This window comes from Gymnoscopelus braueri (genome assembly GCF_963280865.1).
Source record: "Gymnoscopelus braueri genome assembly, chromosome: 2".
In the NCBI taxonomy this organism is placed as follows: Eukaryota; Metazoa; Chordata; class Actinopteri; order Myctophiformes; family Myctophidae; genus Gymnoscopelus; species Gymnoscopelus braueri.
In genome coordinates this window covers 14505539-14526512 of record NC_137604.1, presented here as the reverse complement: position 1 = coordinate 14526512, position 20974 = coordinate 14505539, and the positions used below count along the sequence as shown (strand labels likewise).

The 20974-nt window shown below is 41.9% G+C and overlaps 1 protein-coding gene across 1 annotated transcript in view; it reads left to right on the top strand.

Moving 5' to 3' along the window:
• Window positions 1-959: 959 nt before the first annotated feature.
• tmod1 (tropomodulin 1) overlaps window positions 960-20974 on the top strand; it is a gene marked incomplete at its 3' end in the record, with an annotated part of 35895 nt that continues 15880 nt past the window's right edge. The window contains exons 1-4 of the mRNA XM_080448520.1: window positions 960-1292; window positions 10462-10542; window positions 11279-11415; window positions 17523-17679. Coding sequence (XP_080304646.1) covers window positions 11293-11415; window positions 17523-17679 — 280 coding nt within the window. The 5' untranslated portion in view covers window positions 960-1292; window positions 10462-10542; window positions 11279-11292. The remainder of the gene's footprint in view (window positions 1293-10461; window positions 10543-11278; window positions 11416-17522; window positions 17680-20974) is intronic.

The following is a 20974-nucleotide window of genomic DNA, read 5'->3' as shown; positions in this document are numbered from 1 at the left end:
TGTACACTCTCAGAGTTACACACGCACACCCGTATTGGGAGCCATTTGGAACCCCCTCAAGGAACCATGAGGGTCCCTGGACCACATTTTGAGACCCATTGCTGTAGCAGAGTGTTTCCAGTGAGCCAACATGCACACTATCAGCACCCTGACCCTGTTTGACCAGAATGGAACACAACCTTAATCAGCATCACCTGTGAAGGAAGTAAGAAGTGGCCCAATTTCTTTCCAATATGGCTGCTGTTTATAAAGTTTTCAAATAATTAATTGTGTAGAGTAAAAGTATATTTGCCTCTGAGATGTAGTGGAGTTAGAAATACCTCAAAATTGTATGTGAGTAAATGTACTTAGTTACTTTCCACCACTGCATTTGAGTGACAGGGCAGCCTGTGGGGGGGGTTTCTCTCTCCTGTTGTTTGCTTTGCCTTTGCGGGAGAGGAGAGGAGAGGAGAGGAGAGGAGAGGAGAGGAGAGAGAGGAGGGGAGGGGAGGAGAGAGGGGGAGAGGAGAGAGGGGAGGGGAGGGGTGGGGTGGAGAGGAGAGGGTAGAGGGGAGGAGAAAGGAGGGGAGAAGAGGAGAGGAGGGGAGGGAGGGGAGGGGAGGGGAGGGGAGGAGAAAGGAGGGGAGGAGAGGGTAGAGGGGAGGGGAGGGGAGGGGAGGAGAAAGGAGGGGTGAAGAAGAGAGGAGAGGAGAGGGGAGGGGAGGAGAAAGGAGGGGAGAGGAGAGGGGAGGGGAGGAGAAAGAAGGGGAGGAGAAAGGAGGGGAGGAGAAGAGAGGAGAGGGGAGGGGAGGGGAGGAGAAAGGAGGGGAGGAGAAGAGAGGAGAGGGGAGGAGAGGAGAAAGGAGGGGAGGAGAAGAGAGGGGTGGAGAGAGGAGAGGAGAGGAGGGGAGGAGAAGAGAGGGGTGGAGAGAGGAGAGGAGGGGAGGGGAGGGGAGGGGAGAGCAGCCAGCCTCTCTGACTACAGATACATCACAACGAGCCTCCAGGCAGAGAGAAGCTCCACCATAGGCGCGTCTCCGGAGCGACTTTCACACATTGAAGGATTATTCTCTCCCTCTCTCTCTCTCTCTCTCGCTGGGTGTCATGGACGGTTTGGTGCAGTAAAAAGTTTCGTGCCGACTTTTGCGTTCTCTGGCCGGCAGAACAAAAGACGCTCAGACCGTTCAGAGTGCGACTGCCGGGGAAGGCTCAGAAAGGAAACCATATCTGGTCAAAGTATTCGTTGCTGCTGTCACAAAGCAGGACGTCCCGGCTATAAATAGCGGCGCCGGGGGATAAAAGCGCTGGAGGAGGTACGTTAGAGAAGTTGATGCAAAAGTTCTATAGCGTGCAATAAAATGTGCAAATGAACTGCTAAACAAACACACGACCGTTCAGCTCTCACGTATATAGGCTAAAACATGGTGATCACGATTGTAGTGGTGTAAAGTAACTAAGTACATTTACTCAAGTACTGTACTTATAAGTACAATTATGAGGTACTTTTCATTTTAGTACTTTTACTTTCGGTACTTTAAGTACATTTTGATACCAATACTTTTGAACTTTTACTCAAGTAAATTTTCAATTCTGGACTTTTACTTGTAACAGAGTATTTCTGTATTGCAGTATTGGTACTGGTAGAATTTGAGTACTTTTTCCACCACTGGTGAGCACGATCACGATTGTCAATGTGAGTTCTGATAATAATGTACAGTTTAAGGCTAAATTGGCTTGGAATTTAAAGCACGGCTGAATGAAATAACTCGCAACATAGACATTTTTGGTTGCAAAAATAATATTTAGCTCGTGTTTAAAGCAAATCAAATAAATAGCCTGGCTAATCCTACAGTGACAGCTGCAGCAGGGCTGCTGTGTGTTGGGAGATGCAACAGTTGTGTCAATTCTATGACCTACATCTGAGTGGAATGGTAGGAGTGTTTTCCATGCATGCATGACCCCTAGAACAGTAGGTTCTCAAACTGTTTCATGCCAGGGACCCCCAAATTGATATATATTTGTCCGCGGACCCCCATCTGAAAATATTTTGTGCCAGGGACCCCCAGAAGCAAAGATTTGTGTTAAAATGTTCGCTTGAAAAGAAATATATTCAAAGATTTGCACAAATCTTCAAGATTTAAAAAAAATAGCAGATCTACAAGCTCATAGCGCGGCACTCGGTGCCGCGCTATGAGCTTGTATATCTGCTATTTTTGAATAGCCAAAGTATAAAAGGTTAAAGTGGTTGAAATTATTGTGATGCTGTATTAGCACATTTTGCTGGGGACCCCCTGGTACCCCCCCAAGAACCCCTGGGGGTCCCCGGACTCCACTTTGAGAACCAATGCCCTAGAACAGTAGGTTATCAACCTTTTTCACGTCAAGGACCCCCAAAATGATGATGTATTATTTGGCCGGGGACCCCCCATCTCAAAATATTTTGTTCCAGGGACCCCCGGTAGCAAAGCTTTGAGTTGCAAATGTTTGCTTTAAAAAATATATATATTCAAAGATTTTTCAAAAATAGCAGCTATGAGCTTGTAGATCTACTATTTTTCAAAAGCCACAGTATAGAATATGGTTAAAGTGGTTAAAATGATCGTGAAGCTCTATTAACTAATTTTGCTGGTGACCCCCTGGTATCCCCCCCAAGGACCCCTGGGGGTCCCCGGACCCCACTTTGAGAGCCAATGCCCCCTAGAAGAAGAGAGTACTATGGATTACCACAATGCAATCAAACAATCAATAATGGTCGTTACCATTTTCAAAGCATGTCTGATTCTGGATCTTTATCATACTTCAGCAAACTTGCATGCATTTCATGACAGCGGTGTTTCTCACACTTTTTTTTTCATTCATTCCAAGGACCCCCAGTTTAATCTCTCTGGGACCCCCAAGCTAGCACTGTAAAATCCTCACAGCTAATTGAACTCAGACAGCTAAATCCATTTGGTTACATTTGTACACTGTCAGAGTTACAGGCCCACATAACTGTCATTCATTTGGATGGGGGACCCCCTGGAACCCCCTCAAGGACCCCTGGAGGTCTCTGGGGCCAGTTGCACCACCTCACACTAAGTTCAAACTTAGCCTAGTTATAGCTTAAATGGCTTTTAAAAAAGCCATTCAACCCATTTAGCCGGGAAAGTATCTGTGTCATTTTTAGATTTCTTTGGCTATTCAAAAATAGCAGATATACAAGCTCATAGCGCGGCACCGAGTGCGGCGCTATGAGCTTGTAGATCTGCTATTTTTAGTTTTTTATGTGAAAATGTGTGCAAATCTTTAAATATATATATATATATTTTTTAAATATATATTCAAAGATTTGCACTGATTTTCACGATTTAAAAAAAAATAGCAGATCTACAAGCTCATAGCGAGTGCCGCGCTATGAGCTTGTATATCTGCTATTTTTGAATAGCCAAAGAAATCTAAAATGACAGAGATACTTAAGCTATAACTAGGCTAAGTTTGAACTTAGTGTGAGGTGGTGCAACTGGCCCCAGGACCCCACTTTGAGAACCACTGACCTAGAGTATTATATATATAGTAAGACCACATTACTCAAAAGGAAATCATTTAATCAGTCAACATAATGGTCTTATAGCATTTTCGTAATATCCCATCATGAACGCATCAGATATCTTTCTCATGCTCTCTAACAACATGCATACTACTGGTATTTATATAACTTAGTTTTTCATGACAGCTTAACAGCTGTACAGAAACAACCTGAAACGTTTACAGATAAACAGTGGTGTAAAAGTAACTAAGTACATGTACTCAAGTACTGTACTCAAGTACAATTTTAAGGTACTTTGACTTTACTGGAGTATTTCCAATTTTCAATACTTTTACTTTCACTCCACTACATCTCTGACAAAAATGTTGTACTTTCACTCCACTACAATTATTTGAAAACTTTAGTTACTAGTTACTTTGCAGATATAAATGATTGTATTATAAAACATACATTAACCACTTCAGCCCTATATTATACATAGGCTGTTTGAAAATAGCCGATGCAATGCGCTTGTAGATCTGCTATTTAAAAAAAATAATGTACTTTTACTTTTGGTACATTAAGCATATTTTGATGCCAATACTTTTGTACTTTTACTCAAGTAACATTTTGAACACAGGCCTTTTTATTGCAGTATTGACACTTTAACTTAAGTAAAACATTTGATTACTTTTTCCACCACTGCAGATAAATACAAGGACCTCTTCTTGTGCACCCAGCCAGGGAGGGAGCAGATAGTCTCCTCATTATCAAGCTCATGATATACGACTGTAGGCTATATATACTCTGTAGTGTCTATTTTAGTTAAGTGTCCATACATTGTTCAAAGGCAGGCCCGACAGTCTACAGCAGCCTAGTAATGTTATCCATGTGAATCCACTGTGTATGAGAATGGGACATCCGCATTAAACAGTGGTAGAAAAAGTACTAAAATGTTGTTGTAAAAGTATCAATGCTGCAACCAAGAAACACTCTGTTACACGTAAAAGTCTGGTAATCAAGTAAAAGTACAAAAGTATAGGCATCAAAATATACTTACAGTACCAAAAGTAAAAGTACTCTGTAATCTGCGGAGTACATGTCTAAAATTTAGAAGAAATCTTTTGAAAATAGCAGATCTACAAGCTCACTTGTAGATCTGCTATTTTCAAATAGGCTTTAGCCTATAGCCAAAGTTTAAATAGGGCTGAAGTGGTTAATGTATGTTTTGTAATAATATTCAAAATCTACAAAGTAACTAGTAAGTTTTCAAATAATTGTAGTGGAGTAAAAGTACAATATTTGTCTCTGAGATGTAGTGGAGTATTAGAAAACAGTACTTCAGTACATGTACTTGTTACTTTCCACCACTGCTCATTAGACATTGATTGTTAGAGGTTCCAATTTAGAACAGCAATAATGCCTAGAAATATACCTAGACATACTGTAATCCTTCATATGCACAAACATTTTGAACATTTGTGCAAATCTTTGAATATATATGTTTTTTTAATTTGTAACTCAAACCTTTGCTTCTGGGGGATTTTACAAATGTCTTCTAAATCCTAATGTATTTATTTTTTAAATGTATTTGGCCGTGGACCCCCCATCTCAAAATATTTAGTTCCAGGGACCCCCAGAAGTTGTAACATAGTTCAAAACGTTAGCTTTAAAAAAACATATGTTCAAAGATTTGCACACATTTTCCATGATTCCATTTTTTTTTTTTAGATCTACAGCTACGAGCTTGTATATCTGCTATTTTTGAATGGCCCAAAGAAATAAAAAACACCCAGTGTGAAGTGGGCGGTGTGGTCACAGTGGTCATCACAGTGATGGAAGTTCACATAAAGAGAAGTAATATTGTGGACCAACCATTGTACACCCCTAACTAAAAAAAACCCATAAAGGTCCTTGCACACTGGTGCGTCTTTTCGTTGCGTTTTTTTTTTTTTCATTGTTTTTTCAATTTTTTTCATTGTTGTAAAAAAAACGCAACGAAAAGACGCACCAGTGTGCAATGACCTTAAATGTGTTTTTTTTAAGTGCATAGTCTTATTTATAGGGCTATGCACATGTGTCATGTTTCACTAGCCAATCACAGTCCTGAATAGACTGTGATTGGCCAATCACGGTGCAGGGTTAGGGGGGTACAATGGTGGCCAATCACAGCGCAGGGTTGGGGGGTGCAATTACCAAACCTCACATATAGGGGCGGTTTCACCGCCCAAAAATGCCACTGATTCTTTCCTGGTCTAAATTGGTTAATATAGCATGATTACAATCAGTTTAACCACTTTATACGTACATCAGCTATTTGAAAATTAGCCGGTCTACAAGCTCACAACGCGTCACAGGTGAAAAAACGTGGAATATCTTTTGAAACATTTGAACAACACCAATCTTGTATGAGGGTTCCTTCCTGGCACAGATGTCTTTCCAGACGGGGGTTAGGGTGGGCAGATACATATTAATTTGCGGGTGTCTTTGACATAAAACAACAGTGTCAGAACCACTGCTCTAAATCACTCTGGCTTTGTACCAATCTGTCTAAGGCAGTGGTTCTTTTTTTTTTTTTTTTTTTACCCAGGGTAGTAGCTGAGCACAAGTGCTCATTTTCAGCAACGCCCTGCACAAAACCCTTCATATCAAGGCCCATTATTTATTGGGCATTTGAGCCACTATGGACCACCGTTTGATGAGATTTAGCCTCTCAGACCCCAAAAACGTAGAATATTTTGTTATCATTGGATAAGATTTAGTCAAAATAACAATTCTTCTACATTCTCTTATTGTGTAGACTTTATATACTTAAAGTACCAAAAGTAAAAGTACTCATTATGCAGAATATTCCTGTTTCACAAGTTATCATATAAAAATCTAGCAGATCTACAAGCTCAGATAGCATTTGGTTTCATTTTACGCTCTCAAGAGTTAAAGATCTACTGTACAAGGGTTCACTTGGTTACCATCTCTCCATCATTTAGCTGGGGGACCACCTGGAAACTCCTCAAGGACCACTGGTGGTCCCCGGACCACTGGTTGAGAACCACTCTCTCCCATCTGTTGGCCGTCTGTTGTATAGACGAATCCACAGATACGCTGCCTGTAGGCGGCCATTGCTGCGGTGTCACTGTGTAGGAGCGTTGACACCGCAGCTATGGCTGCCTAGTGCCTACAGGCAGCGCGTCTGTGGATTCGTCTATAGCTTGCCTTCCTCAGCTGTTTCCCACTGGGAAGAGCTTGGTGTTTGACCCACAAGCCTGAAGCCTCTACTGTCCTGGCATTCAGGCCTATGGGGTCAAATAGCTGCTTTTAATGATTCTCCTCTGCGTCTGCCTTGATGCGCTTGAGTAGATTGTCCGGTTCCGTTTTTTTAGACCAGTGGTTTTCAACCTTTTTCATGCCAAGGACCCCTAAATTGATATACATTTGGCCGCGGACCCCCATCTGAAAATGTTTTGTGCCAGGGACCCCCAGAAGCAAAGATTTTAGTTAAAAATGTTCGCTTAAAAAAATATATGTATTTCAAGGATATGCACACATTTTCAAGATTTTTCCAAAAATAGCAGATCTACAAGCTCATATGAGCTTGTAGATCTGCTATTTTTGAATAGCCAAAGCTAAGTGGTTAAAATGATTGTGAACTAATTTTGCTGGGGACCCCCTGGCACCCCCCCCAAGGACCACTGGTGGTCCCCGGACCACTGGTCGAGAACCACTGGTTTAGATTCATTGTCAGTCAAAGAAAAGAAAACCCGCTCTGTGGCAAATTCCACCCATCAGGCACATTTATTTTATTTATGCATTAATTTTTTCATCTTCCAAATGCTGGGTCTGAGGTTTGCAAGCATTGAAGCCTAATTCATACAGCCTACTCCGACTAGTGTATGAATTCAGTGCTTTCTGAGTTCTGACAAGCACTGATTTGCACGCTAAGTAACAATGCCTCCGCCTTTTACTACAGATTATAGATTAGGTTTAACCAACTTGAACTATTAGCGTCACTAGCAGAATCCCAGTTCAGACGAGTTTATCACTGGCATTGAGGTGATCCGACGAGTTAGTGTTTTCATTTCAGACCGACAAAGCTTAATTTTGTTCTACTGCACTGTATTGCAGTTTCCATTGTCATGTAACAAGTAAATATCACTTGTTAAAAAGTAGGATAAGTTACTGTATAGAGGGTTTGTTCCTTATCAGGAGTCTCCATGCGTCTTCAACTCTTTATTAAAGGGATAGTTCACCCACAAACATACTTTTTTCTATCGATTAGTCACCCCATGGAGACTTGAATTCATGGATATTTTTTGTGTTTTTGTCGCATTCCTAAGACAATAATTTGATGACTGGCGGACCGGTAGGCAGGGTTCCGGTAGGAGACACAAAAGAGACTATTTGTGTCTCCTACCGGAACCACTGCCGGTCATCAAATTATTGGTTTATGAATGGGACAAAAAAAAAATATGAATACATGAATTCAAGTCTCCATGGGGTGACTAATCAATAGAAAAAAAGACATTTGGGGGTTGAACTATCCCTTTAAACAGAAAATGCATTTTAGGTTAGGATGCCAATTGTATCCAATCAGGATAGAGAACTTAGTCAGGATACAGATTAAACAAGTGGAACTGGAACACTATAAAATGAAGCTGATAAATGGGTACTCTGTCCTGATTGGCTGAAAATGTGTCACCTACCTGAACATGTATTTTCTGTTTATCAAAGAGCTGACGAGACGGGGAGACTCCTGTTACCGAACAAACACTCTATAGTACATGATAACTAGCAGAATATAGTGTTTTAACCTTTTAACAAAAAAACATTTTGTTTTAACCAAACAAATATCACTTACCCTACCTTTAAAATGACAGCAGTGCACAAATACCATATCGTTATAACATACTGTACTGTACATGATTGTCTGAGACTAGGCTGCTTTATGCAGTTGCTTGTTTTTAATAAGCTGTATTATCTGTAGTCCTGAGAGGCAGTTTGCAAGCAATACGGTCCAGGGATTGTACATAACACAGACCTTTGAATATGTGTGCAGATCAAGACTAGTTTGCCCTTCATGAAAATACCAAGTTTGTGTGTTTAAACTGACTTGGCTTATTGCAATCCATGATCCCAGCTCCTCTCCTTGGAAACTTGAATTTAAATATTTGACTGTTCTGATAACATTACAGTTTTAGAAACAGGTGATGTGGTTTTTCTACTTTCTCTCCGTTAGCACCATTCTTTATGTCTTGTAGTAAAATAGAAATGCCCTACAAAACCTTATTCCCCCCCCCCTCTGAAAAGAAGAAACATTATAAATCCAGGCCCCCAGGTTTGTTTGTTTGGCTTGGCTAGGTCAGTTCAGCCTTCTCTCCTTGCAGACTTGAGCGTTATCTGGAGTTCAGCCCAGTTGTACATGTTTGGTTCTGGAAACTTGTCTTGTCACGGTGCAAGAAGAAGCAGAACAATGGAATGGCTTGACTCCTGAGCAGGATTCACGTGCAGCCTTGCACTGGCAAGCATACGTAGGAACAAAATACATGTTTCCAATCACAAAATACTTTGCACTTTGAACACAGAGCGTTTAAGCTGTCAAGAGATAAATGCCACTTTGTCTTTAGTTAACTAGTTATGTTCATGGTCCATTTTTGGCGAAGTAGCACATGTTTGCATAAATATCGCTCTGGAACTAAGGCCCATTAACAGTGGTGGAAAGTAAGTAAGTACATGTACTCAAGTGCTGTACTTAAGTACAATTTTGAGGTATTTGTACTTTACTTGAGTATTTCCAATTTCCAATATTTTTACTTCTACTCCACTACATCTCAGAGGCAAATATTGTACTTTTACTCCACTACAATTATTTGTTACTAGTTGAATTTGTTACTTTGAATATTTCTATTATTATTACAAAACATACATTAACCACTTCAGTTCAGTCGTAGTTAAACCTTGGCTATTTGAAAATAGCCGATCTACAAGCTCACAAGCTCACAACACGTCGCGATGCGACGTGTTGTGAGCTTGTAGATCTGCTATTTTCAAAAGATTTTTATATGATAACTTGTGAAACAGGAATATTCTGCATAATGAGTACTTTTACTTTTGGTACTTTAAGTATATTTTGATGCCAATACTTTTGTACTTTTACTCAAGTATATTTTGATTACACAGACTCACTTTTTACTCGTAACAGAGTATTTCTGCATTGCAGTATTGATACTTTTACTTAAGTAAAACATTTGAGTACTTTTTCCACCACTGCCCATTAATGCCCTTGTATGGACATGATGGACGGCACAAGTGGAAATAACCACCATGAATGAGTTGGATCCCACAATGAAAGTCTCCACGAGCCAAAAGTCCCCGCGGTCGCTCATGGAGCCATTGGGGACACGTACTGTAGTTTCAGGAATCAGGGCTTTGGAGGCGGCCGGCAAGTTGGCAACCATGCCAAGCATTCAGCCTGGTGGTGACCCGCACATGTTCTGCCCCACCTCATCCGTCATCTGGTCTAACAGCCAAAAGAGTCTTCCCAGAGACGTGTGTCAGAGAGGCAGAGCTACGGAGAGAGGATAAACACAATCTGTTCTGTCACTGTCACCTTAAAGTTGATGTTGAATTTCAACTTTATTGTCACATCAAAAGTTTACAGGCGTAAAAGAGTGAGATGAAGTTTGTTTTTGTTTGTTTTTTCGTACAACCTCCAAGTGTTTTGCAGTGTCATAGGGATAGAGCATAGAGAAAGAAACAAACAAACAGTAGGCTACATTGTGTCAAATATACATTAAGGTGCATGGTCAAAATAGAAAATGAAATACTCCCTGGCATGTGTGCACAGTTTTGCTGCGATCAAGCCAACGGTGCCGGAGATTAGCTGAGAACCACTGCTCTACTGTACAGATGACTGCATGGATTCTATTCCATTCGGCTATTAATCTCTCTTCACTCTATCCATCTGTTTTATTTTTCTCCAGGTCTCTCCCTTTCCCAGGGGCTTTCCAGGCACTCAACGACCTCCGCTGTTATTTTTCCTCAGTAGGCCGGAGGTCAGCGAGGTGAGTACAACAACCACGTTGAGGGCATAAAAGATAGGTCTTCTCTTCACTTTAGAGACGGTCTCAGCTCAAACTGTTTGCATGTTCTGTAGGAGAGAGATTAGCCCATTAAAGCCCATTATTTTAAGATTTCTTTGGGCTGTTCAAAAATCGTGAAAATTTGTGTAAATCTTTGAATATATATATTTTCTTAAAACATTTTTTTATCAAATCGTTGCTTCTGGGGATTCTACAAATGTCTTCTAAATCCTAACAGTTTTTTTTTTTTTACTTATGTTGCTATAATATCAGTGGTTCTCAAACCTTTTTCATGTCAAGGACACCCAAAATTATCTGTTTGGCCGTTGTTGTTCCAGGGACCCCCCCCCCCAGTAGTTGTAACAGAGTAAAAAAAAAAAGCACTTTAAAAAATATATATATTCAAAGATTTGCACAAATTTTCACGATTTGTAAAAAAAATTGCAGATCTACAAGCTCGTAGATTGTAGAGCATGTAGATCTGCTATTTTTGAATAGCCAGTCTTAATGGGTTAAGGTGCAATTGACACTCTGTCCTATCACCAGGCCACCACGCTGTCCTGTTCAACCAATACGGTTTTCTCAGCTTTTTGGGTTTAAGTCATAATTTTAAGTCTCAATTGTGCTGTTCTCAGCACAATTGTGACTGTGAATTGTGAATTGTGACCGTGAAGTGTGACTGCATAATATTAGACAGTTTATTTCCTGCTGTTTGCAGGTGAGCGTAGAGTCATGTCGAAGCTAAAGAAGGAGATGGAGAAGTACAGGGACATCGATGAGGACGAGCTGTTGAAGAAGCTGTCAGAGGAGGAGTTACAGCGCTTGGAGGACGAACTGGAGGAGCTGGACCCTGACGTGAGTACATCGGTGATTGATTGTTTGATTGGTTGATTGATTTGAATTACAATAGAGCGTCGCAGTTCCCGCCCACTTCCTGTTTTTTTTGGTGCCGGAAGAAAAAACTCAATGCATTTTTCCCATTGACATTTCCAAAAATATTTATATCTATTAATTTAAGCCTCGAATCAAGCCATCATGACATGACATGAATCATGACCATAAACGTTTGATTCTGTGATTTTTTTTTTGTTGAAAACGGCAAAACAAAGGGTATTTATTAAATATAGTATATCATATAATTAAATATAAAATAAAAAAAAATCACAGAAAAAAACGTTTTATGGTCATGATTCATGTCATCTCGTGATGGCTTGATTCGAGGCTTAAATTAATAGATATAAATATTTTTGGAAATGTCAATGGAAAAATGCATTGAGTTTTTTCTTCCGGCACCAAAAAAAACAGGAAGTGGGCGGGAACTGCGATGCTCTATTCAGTCCAGAGGATAGCACTTAACCCATTAAGACCTGAAGCCGATTCTACAAATGTCTTCTAAATCCCAACAGTATTCTGAAAAAACTTATGTTTCTATATCAGTGGTGCTCAATCTTTTTCATGTCAAGGACCCCACAAAATTATATGTACAGCATTTGGCCGCCGACCCCCATCTCAAAACGTTTTGTTCCAGAGACCTCCAGCAAAGAATACTTTAAAATGTTCGCTTTAAACAATATATATTCACTCGGTGCCGCGCTATGAGCTTGTATATCTGCTATTTTTGAATAGCCAAAGTGTAAAATAATGCTTTTTAGCTCAAATGAAAAAGTGACACAGATGCGTTCCGGGTCTTAATGGGTTGAAAGCCAACACATTCTCACACCCATCTTGTCAAACGGGGGACGGCCGGGGACGGATTTGACCATATGGCACTATTTGACGTTTCGGGGGACTTGTCGCCGTGCCGACCATTGCAGAATCTGCTTCGGCCGACTCAGCGCAGTTCGAATAGCGTACCAATAGGGACATAGTCGTAAATTGTGTTTTGTGTCTTTTTTATGCCAGTGGTTCTCAAACATTTTCATGCAGAGGACCCCCAAATGTATGGATTTGGACGCAGACCCCCATCTGGAAATATTCTGTGCCAGGGACCCCCATAAGAGAAGATTTTTTATTTATTTTTTTAGATGATTAATAATATGAGTTGTGAGCTTGTAGAGCGGCTATTTTGAATTGCCGATATATATATATATATACAGTATTTGATGCTATGTTAACTCATTTAGCTCGGGACCCCTGTAAACCCCTCAAGTGACCCCTGGGGGTCCCTGGACCCCACGTTGAGAACCAGTGTGTTTTATGGCTTTGAACCGAGAGGCTCTGCTCTTCACAGTTTATAGTTGTATGTGATCTATGTGTATCTACGTATCGCGTCTGGTAGCCCTGTGTCATATATCATGTAGTTAGTATTGCATTGTGTACCTATGGTGCTTTAGTTATACTGTTGTTTAGTTAGCTTTGCTCTTCTATTATGCGTTTATTTATGTGTTTGATGTGTGTGCAGTCAGTCAGTGTTTTGTAAGCTCTGTGCGTGCCCAGTGATGATGGATCATACTGTATCTGCGGGTGATGACAGCAGCTGTAATGGCTTTCTGAATTAATGGCAAACTGCTCGTATAAATGCCCTCTGTGCCAAGGGAATGACGGGAAATTTATAGAACCCTGTGCGTGTGTGTGTGTGTGTGGGTGTGTGTGTGTGTGTGTGTGTGTGTGTGTGTGTGTGTGTGTTGCGTGCGCGTGTGTGTGTGTGTGTGCGTGTGCGTGCGTGCGTGGCTGTGCACACGCACGTTTGTATCTACGTGAGTGCATGTCTTCTGTTCTCATACCAAGACAGGCTGGCCAGGAAGGGCTGTATGACGTACGCAGAATAGAGAGTACAGTACGTGCACAGCACACCGCGTGTGTGTGTGTGTACGTGTACGTGCACAGCACACCATGTTTGTGTGTGTGTAAGTGCGTGCCCGTTTGTGTGGAACTAGGCTTACTAGTGAAGCGGCCCTCATCTCTTCCAGTAAACCATTAGAAGGACTTGGGCTTTAACTGGGAGGAACACCATAATAACCTCTGGTGCTTCGTTGTTTTGAAGCACTGTAGTCTTCCGAGGGCGAGGAGTTACTTTGATGTTACTAATTAAAAGTAATAAGGTTACGGTATTACTTTTTGTGATTGTGATGACGGTGCATTATGCGGTATACTCGTTGGCTAAAAATATGAAGGATAAAACGGACTAAATGTGACTAAAACCCGTGGACTTTTTATCCTGTCATGGCGCTTGCCTAAAAACGCTTCCAAACACCTGAGTTGAAGATATTTCAGCTCTCAGCAAGCATATAAGAACGGCACACGTGAACGCACGAGCGCAAAACAAACTCTCAGCAGCTTGTCGTCGTGCCAAAAAACGCTGCGCTCCTATTGTAAACCATTCAAAACACACGCGGCTCTGAGGAAAGAACGTCTTGGTGCACACGGCCCCTTATCGTCTCAAGCCTAAAACTAAGACTGCCAAAATGCTACTGTTTGCTAGGCTTCTCCACTCCACTCTACCTGTTGTCTAGATAGGTAAGAACCATACAGGATATAAGGTACTGTTATTATGTTAAAGTCTACACAGCTGAGAGTATTGTGTTATACTGTAATCCTCTCTATACATACCATGTGACACAAACACTTATAGACCCTCTGCACTGGAGAGAGAGAGAGAGAGAGAGAGAGAGAGAGAGGGGGGGGAGAGAGGGGGGGGAGAGAGAGAGAGAGAGAGGGAGAGAGAGAGAGAGAGAGAGAGAGAGGAACGGACAGAGAGAGAGAACAGACGAAAGAAAGAAAGGGACAAGAGTAGGGAAATGGAAATGGCAGATGGACAAAGAGAGGGGATAGAGAGAGAGAGAGAGAGAGAGAGAGAGAGAGAATATACTGCAGGCTCTTCAGTCACTTTCATTTTCAATTCAACATGGCATCCCTATTTTTCGCATTAAAATTATTTTGTAAGTTTAAAAGAATTGCAAAAACAGCCGATATTTAAAAGCACTCGAGAACTATAACTCAAGTACAAATGTTACCGTTTAACTCACTTGTGGTTGAGTAATATTTGACCAGTACTGGGTTTGAGTACTTCATGTAGTACTTTGAGTACCACCACTGGTTGATGGTGTGATGCTGTATATACTGTAGTCTTCACTATAAATACCATGTGACATGGACGCTTAAAGACCACTGCTATAGGTGCTAAGTGGGGTGGGGGGGGGGGGTCAGGATGAAACAGTAGTTAGATGGAGAGAGAGAGAGAGAGAGAGAGAGAGAGAGAGAATGTGGCAAGCCTTCCAGCTGATCTGTAAAACATAAAGAGGAGAGAGAGAGAGAGAGAGAGAGAGAGAGAGAGAGAGAGAGAGAGAGAGAGAGAGAGAGAGAGAGAGAGAGAGAGAGAGAGAGAGAGAGAGAGAGAGAGAGAGAGAGAGAGAGAGAGAGAGAGAGAGAGAGAGAGAGAGAGAGAGAGAGAGAGAGAGAGCACACTGATCCGTCACTGATTGAACAGAAATTGGAGGGAGATTGTCTGTCTGTCTGTCTGTCTGTCAGTCAGTCTTTTCAGAATTCCTTTTTTATTCAGAGAGAGAGAGAGGGGTGCGGAAAGGGCTGGAGACAAATGGAGTGAGATCGAGAGAGCAAGCTGAGGGAGAGAGAGACAGAATCACTATAGAGAGAGAGAGGGAGAGAGAGAGAGAGAGAGAGAGAGCGGTGAGAGGGGAGATAAGATAGGAGGCTATAAGTAGCACTTGTGAGGACTCACTCTGTCTCTGTACTGTAGGTACAAGAATAACTCTGGAGGTCTGGCAAACCTCTCCCTGTCACGCTGGACTTCATTTAACAGTTTGTAGAACGTTACCACCTCCAAAATGGACAAGAAATGCCCAAAACAGCATGGAGAAAAAACAGTCGTCAGCCCCAGTAAAACACAGTGTAAACAAAGTCAGTATAGGGAGCGTGCCAACAGCTGACAGGACGGTAGGTCAACCACATGATCAGATGATCCCCTGTTTGATTCCACCTACACACCTGTGTTGAACGTCTCTCAAAGTAAAAACTGACTGAAAACAATAGGCAGGAGGAGTGAGGTAACGGTGTTTAACCCATGAAGACCAGGAACGCATCTGTGTGTCATTTTTATATTTCTTTGGGCTGTTCAAAAATAGCAGATCCACAAGCTCATAGCGCCGCACCGAGTGCCGCGCTCTGAGCTTGTAGATCTGCTATTTTTGAAAAATCGTGAAAGTTTGAGCAAATCTTTGAATGTATATTTTTTATAGCGATAGATATTTTTTGTAACTCAAATCTTTGCTTCTGGGGGATTCTACAAATGTCTTCTAAATCCTAACATATTTTGTTGTTGTAAAAACGTATGTTGCTATACTGTATGTCAGTGGTGCTCAAACTTTTTTATGTGAAGGACCCCCCCCACAATTATTATGTATTTGACGGCGGACCCCCATCTGAAAATATTTACTTCCAGGGACCTCCAGAAGCAAAGAAAATGTATATATGTATTCAAAGATTTGTACACATTTTCACAACTTTTTTCTTTAAAAAAAAATTGCAGATCTACAAGCTCATAACATAGCTCATGAGCTTTTAGGTCTGCTATTTTTGAATAGCCAAAGAAATCTAAAGTGACACAGGTCTTATTGGGTTGGATTCAATCTAATTATTGACAGATACTGGCCTCATTGTATCAGCAGCACTGCTGAGTATTAAATTACAAATCATAACGCAAGTAGCCTCGATCTCCAGGCTTTTATTGTTTAGTTTTGCTAAAAAATAAAAGCCTGGCCCAGCCCGTCGGTGTACTCGGTATATCGGTGAACCAATGGGATCAGGCGCAGTCTCTCGCCGGCTCTATACACCCGCCCCTCTATACACGAAATCAGGAGCGTTGGGGCAGTCTATAACGCAAGAGGACTTGTAAATATGTAGATGCCTTTTTGTCTTTTTTTCCCCTGGCTCCCCCTGTCCCCCCTGCTTTTTCTTTCTCTTTCTGGAAACAACCAAAACGATGGAGCTTGCACAAAAAAAACACATTTCACCCTGTATTACCCTGTAATTCTGATTCTGACTTCCCTGATCAGTTTATTTATGCTTTATTGTCAGATTAGATTTGATTCGATTAGAGCTTCAATCCTGGACTTATTTGAATGAATACGTTTGAATTTGAACCAATCTATATGGTAGAGTAGGTTACCGGTACTACGATATAACAACATGGAGGCATGGAGGTGTTCTCCCTACTCTTCCATTGAGACATTTTGCCCATTAAGACCGGGAAAGCATCTGTGTCATTTTAGATTTTAGCTAAAAGGCATTATTTTATACTTTGGCTTTTTTTTTTATCGTGAACATTTTTGAAACATTTTTAACTCATTCATTGCTTCTGGGGGTCCCTGGAGCAAAATATTTTGAGATGGGGGTCTGCGACCAAATACATTTAATTTTGTGGGTCCTTGACATGAAAAGGTTTGAGCACCACTGATATAGATCATATAGCAACTTTTTTCAGAAAACTGTTAAGATTTAGAAGATTTTATAGAATCGGCCTCAGGTCTTTATAGGTTAAAGCCTGGTGTGTACCCAGTTGTGGTTAGAAGTACTCAGATTGTAAATACAGCAAGATACAAAAGCATTGGCATCAAAATAATTTCTAAAATAGCCGATCGACAAGCTTACAACACGTGATGCAACGTGTATGTAGTGGAGTAGAAGTGTAGAAGTATAAAGTATAGAAACATGGACATACTCAAGTAAAGTAAAAGTACCTCAATGTTGTACTTAAGTACAGAGTAAATGTACTTAGTTACTTTCCATCACTGCCTGTACCAGTGCGCTCCAGATGTCTGATGTGTTCATTGTTTACTTGGTAATGGGATCATAGTTTCATAGGCTCTACACTGCTCTGAATTCTATTTATGTGATTATTGACCTTGTTTATTGTAAGTTGCTCTGGATAGGAGCATCTGCTATGCCTAAATTGTAAAATGACTAACCAACGATATGTTGTTTTTTCTTTGCTTATCCAACGGTAGAATGAGTTGCTGCCGGCGGGCATGAGGCAGAAGGACCAGACGAAGAAGGCTCCTACCGGAACGTTCCAGAGAGACAACCTGGTGGCTCACCTGGAGAAACAAGCCAAAGAGCATCCTGACAAAGAAGACCTGGTGCCCTTCACTGGAGAGAAGAGAGGTAGGAGGGGAGGGAAGGAGGGAGAAAGAAAGAAAGAAAGAAAGAAAGAAAGAAAGAAGGAAGGAAGGAAAGCAAGAAAGAAAGAAAAGGAAAGAGGGATGGTGAAAGTAAGAGAGGGAGATATGGGGCTCCCGGGTGCCGCAGGGTTAACCCATTAAGGCCTGAGACCTATTTAAGAAAGTCTTCTAAATCCCAACAGTATTTGGGAAGCTCATAGCTACGAGCTTGTATATCTGCTATTTTTTAATAGCCAAAGTGTAAAATAATGCTTTTTAGCTCGAATCAAAAAATGTCACAGCTGGGTCCCAGGTCTTAATGGGTTAAAGTTCCTGCCCACCACCATGGATACTAAAGAGGGGCGCATGCTACCATTTTTGGTGGTCACCCCTATCACTAACCTGACACCGTCAAATGGAAGAAAGCTTGCGACACACATTTTGTTTCACAGCGTACTTGCATCTGAGACTCCGGGCGCAGAATCGATGACAGACAGTTTTTCTTTTTTTCAAGCTACTAGGCAGGTGATTGGATGATCCCGCCCCTAGCAGCCGCTGATTGGTTCGGACACGCAGTGTTCGGCCATCTCTACTCCCTTCGCAATCCCAGACCTCCCTGAAATCAAATGCAAATGAGATTTCCGGAGGGAGGGGGTTTACCAGGCTACCCTATCACCGCGGTGGTTTAAAAACGACAACATGACGTCACTGAGCCGCGGTGATAAGCGACTCACCGCTCACCCTGACACATCGCTCTGCTTTTACTGACCGACATCACCCTACAGTATCACCACTGGCTTGCTCGAGCGGAATTCCGGACAATGTGATTGGCCTAGAATTTGGGTTTTTGCTGTTTCCCCTCTCCCATCATGGAAATTTTACCCCCGGCAAAAGACGGGGGACTGGTGCCATCGGGTGTCCAGGAGGGCGGTTGGGTCTTCTGGGGTCCGCAGGGACCCCCCGGAGGACCCTCGGCCGGGAAAAAACCTATATTTTTCGGCCTTGTAGATCTGCGTTTTTCGTCCGGAAAACGGCCGCCGCTCCGGGACCGTGGGTCGCCCGGGGGAGGGCTCGTCGGATCCGGGTCGGCGGTGCGCACGCGGCGGTGCCCTCCCCGGGCCAACGGGTGGCGCATCTGAACTAGAGGGACATCCTAAAGGACATCACCCCGACTATGAGCACCTCATTTGGTAGCATGCAGGGGCCGTAAAAGGTTTGAATCGTCCGCGGTGCTTCCAGCTTGGCCTCACGAGCACATTTTGGTCGTTTTTTGCGGGAGGGTGATCCAATGCACTTGGCGGGGTGTGATGGAGGGTGACAGACACCAGGCATCTCTGGTTTGAAACCCTAGAAGGTCTGTCTGCTGTGACCCCAATAGTGAATGTCTGTCTGCAGGTCCATTAGACCAGTGTATATCAACCCTGGCAAACGTCCCAATTTTGGGCCGGGGCTACTGCTGAGGTGTGCCGCGCCGTTTGAAGGAGGTTTTTTTTTTTTTTTTTTTTAAACAATAACAATAATCAGGCATGCAAACAGCCCCGAGGTGAAAAGGGTGACAACATGCTGTTTCTTTTCGGGTCAGGTGTCACACTATTGCCCTATTTGGATTCAAAACGGCTAGTGGAAGCTGAAAAGCTACAAGTTTGCATGTCTGAATAATGCAAAAACAGAAATATTTGTTTGCATTTGCTTTTTTTCTCCCCCATATATTTTCATGATAAAAAAGTGCGTATCGTATCGAAGTTGTGTGCCCAATATCGTATCGTATCGTTTCGTGAAATGTGAAAATCGGCACACCCCTAGTGTGTTTATATAGATATACCGTATATATATATATATAATTATATATACCGTATATCTAGGTGTGCCCTGGGATTTTTTGGCTATGCCAGGTGTGCCTTGGCACAAAAAAGGTTGATAGACACTGCATTAGACCAACCCATTATAGACCGGGAACGCATCTGTCATTGTTAGATTTCTTTGGCTATTTATCGTGGAACATTTTTGCTTCTGGGGATGCTACAATTGTCTTCTAAATCCTAACAGGTTTCTGAAAAACGTATGTTGCTACAGTATATCAGTGGTTCTCAAACTTTTTCATGTCAAGGACCACCCAAAATGATATATCAAAATATTTCGTTCCAGGGACCCGTCAGAAGCAAAGATTTGAGTTACAAATGTTCGCTTTTAAAAAATATATATACTGTATTCAAAGATTTTCCAAAAAAAAATCTCGATTTAAAAAAAAATTGCCAAAGAAATCTTAAAATGACACGGATGCGTTCCTGGTCTTAAGGGGTTAAAATTTGACGGAGCAATTTAAGTTTACGTGGCAAAAGGAAGGAGGCTGCTGTGTGGAGCACACAGAGCCAGCTCACATGAAACAGTCTGTCTCTGTGTTGCCAGATACATACATAGGCGTGTGTGTGCGCACACAAATGTTCTCTCTCTTCCTCTGAAAACGTTTTCCTACTAATGAAATATTCTTGATTATGCCTCTACTGTAAATTTAACTGAGAAAACACTCATTTATTTGGCAACCCCAGATTGAGAACCACATGTCACTATCGCATGTATTGCACCATGAACTAAAACGTAATAATTAATTACACCTGATTACCAGTAACCATAAATAAAATAATAAAATATAATCTCAAAGTATATTGCTCTCTTTATCCACAATCTTTTATAATATTAATTAATATACCTTCTTCTCTGTGTCTATCCTGTCTCTCACTCTCTGTGGGTCTGTCTGTCTGTCTGTCTGTCTGTCTGTCTGTCTGTCTGTCTGTCTGTCTGTCTGTCTGTCTGTCTGTCTGTCTGTCTGTCTGTCTGTCTGTCTGTCTGTCTGTCTGTCTGTCTGTCTGTCTGTCTGTCTGTCTGTCTGTCTGTCTGCCGTTATTTAGGCTGATGACAGGATGAAGACTAGCATGTTATGTTTGGCTGAACTTTAGGGGCAGACCACACACACACAGACACACGCACAGACACACGCACAGACACACACACACACACACACACACACACACACACACACACACACACACACACACACACACACACACACACACACACACACACACACACACACACACACACACACACACACACACACACACACACACACACACACACACACACACACACACACACGCTCTAGTCAGTCAGACAAGGTGACGACAGGCCAGGGTCCTCCATGACATCATGTGATACCTCAAGGTTGGCCTCTTTCAGATGTTGCATAACAGTTTAAATGGAGCTGACCGCCACACACTTTATCAAGTCATTTTGAAGACATG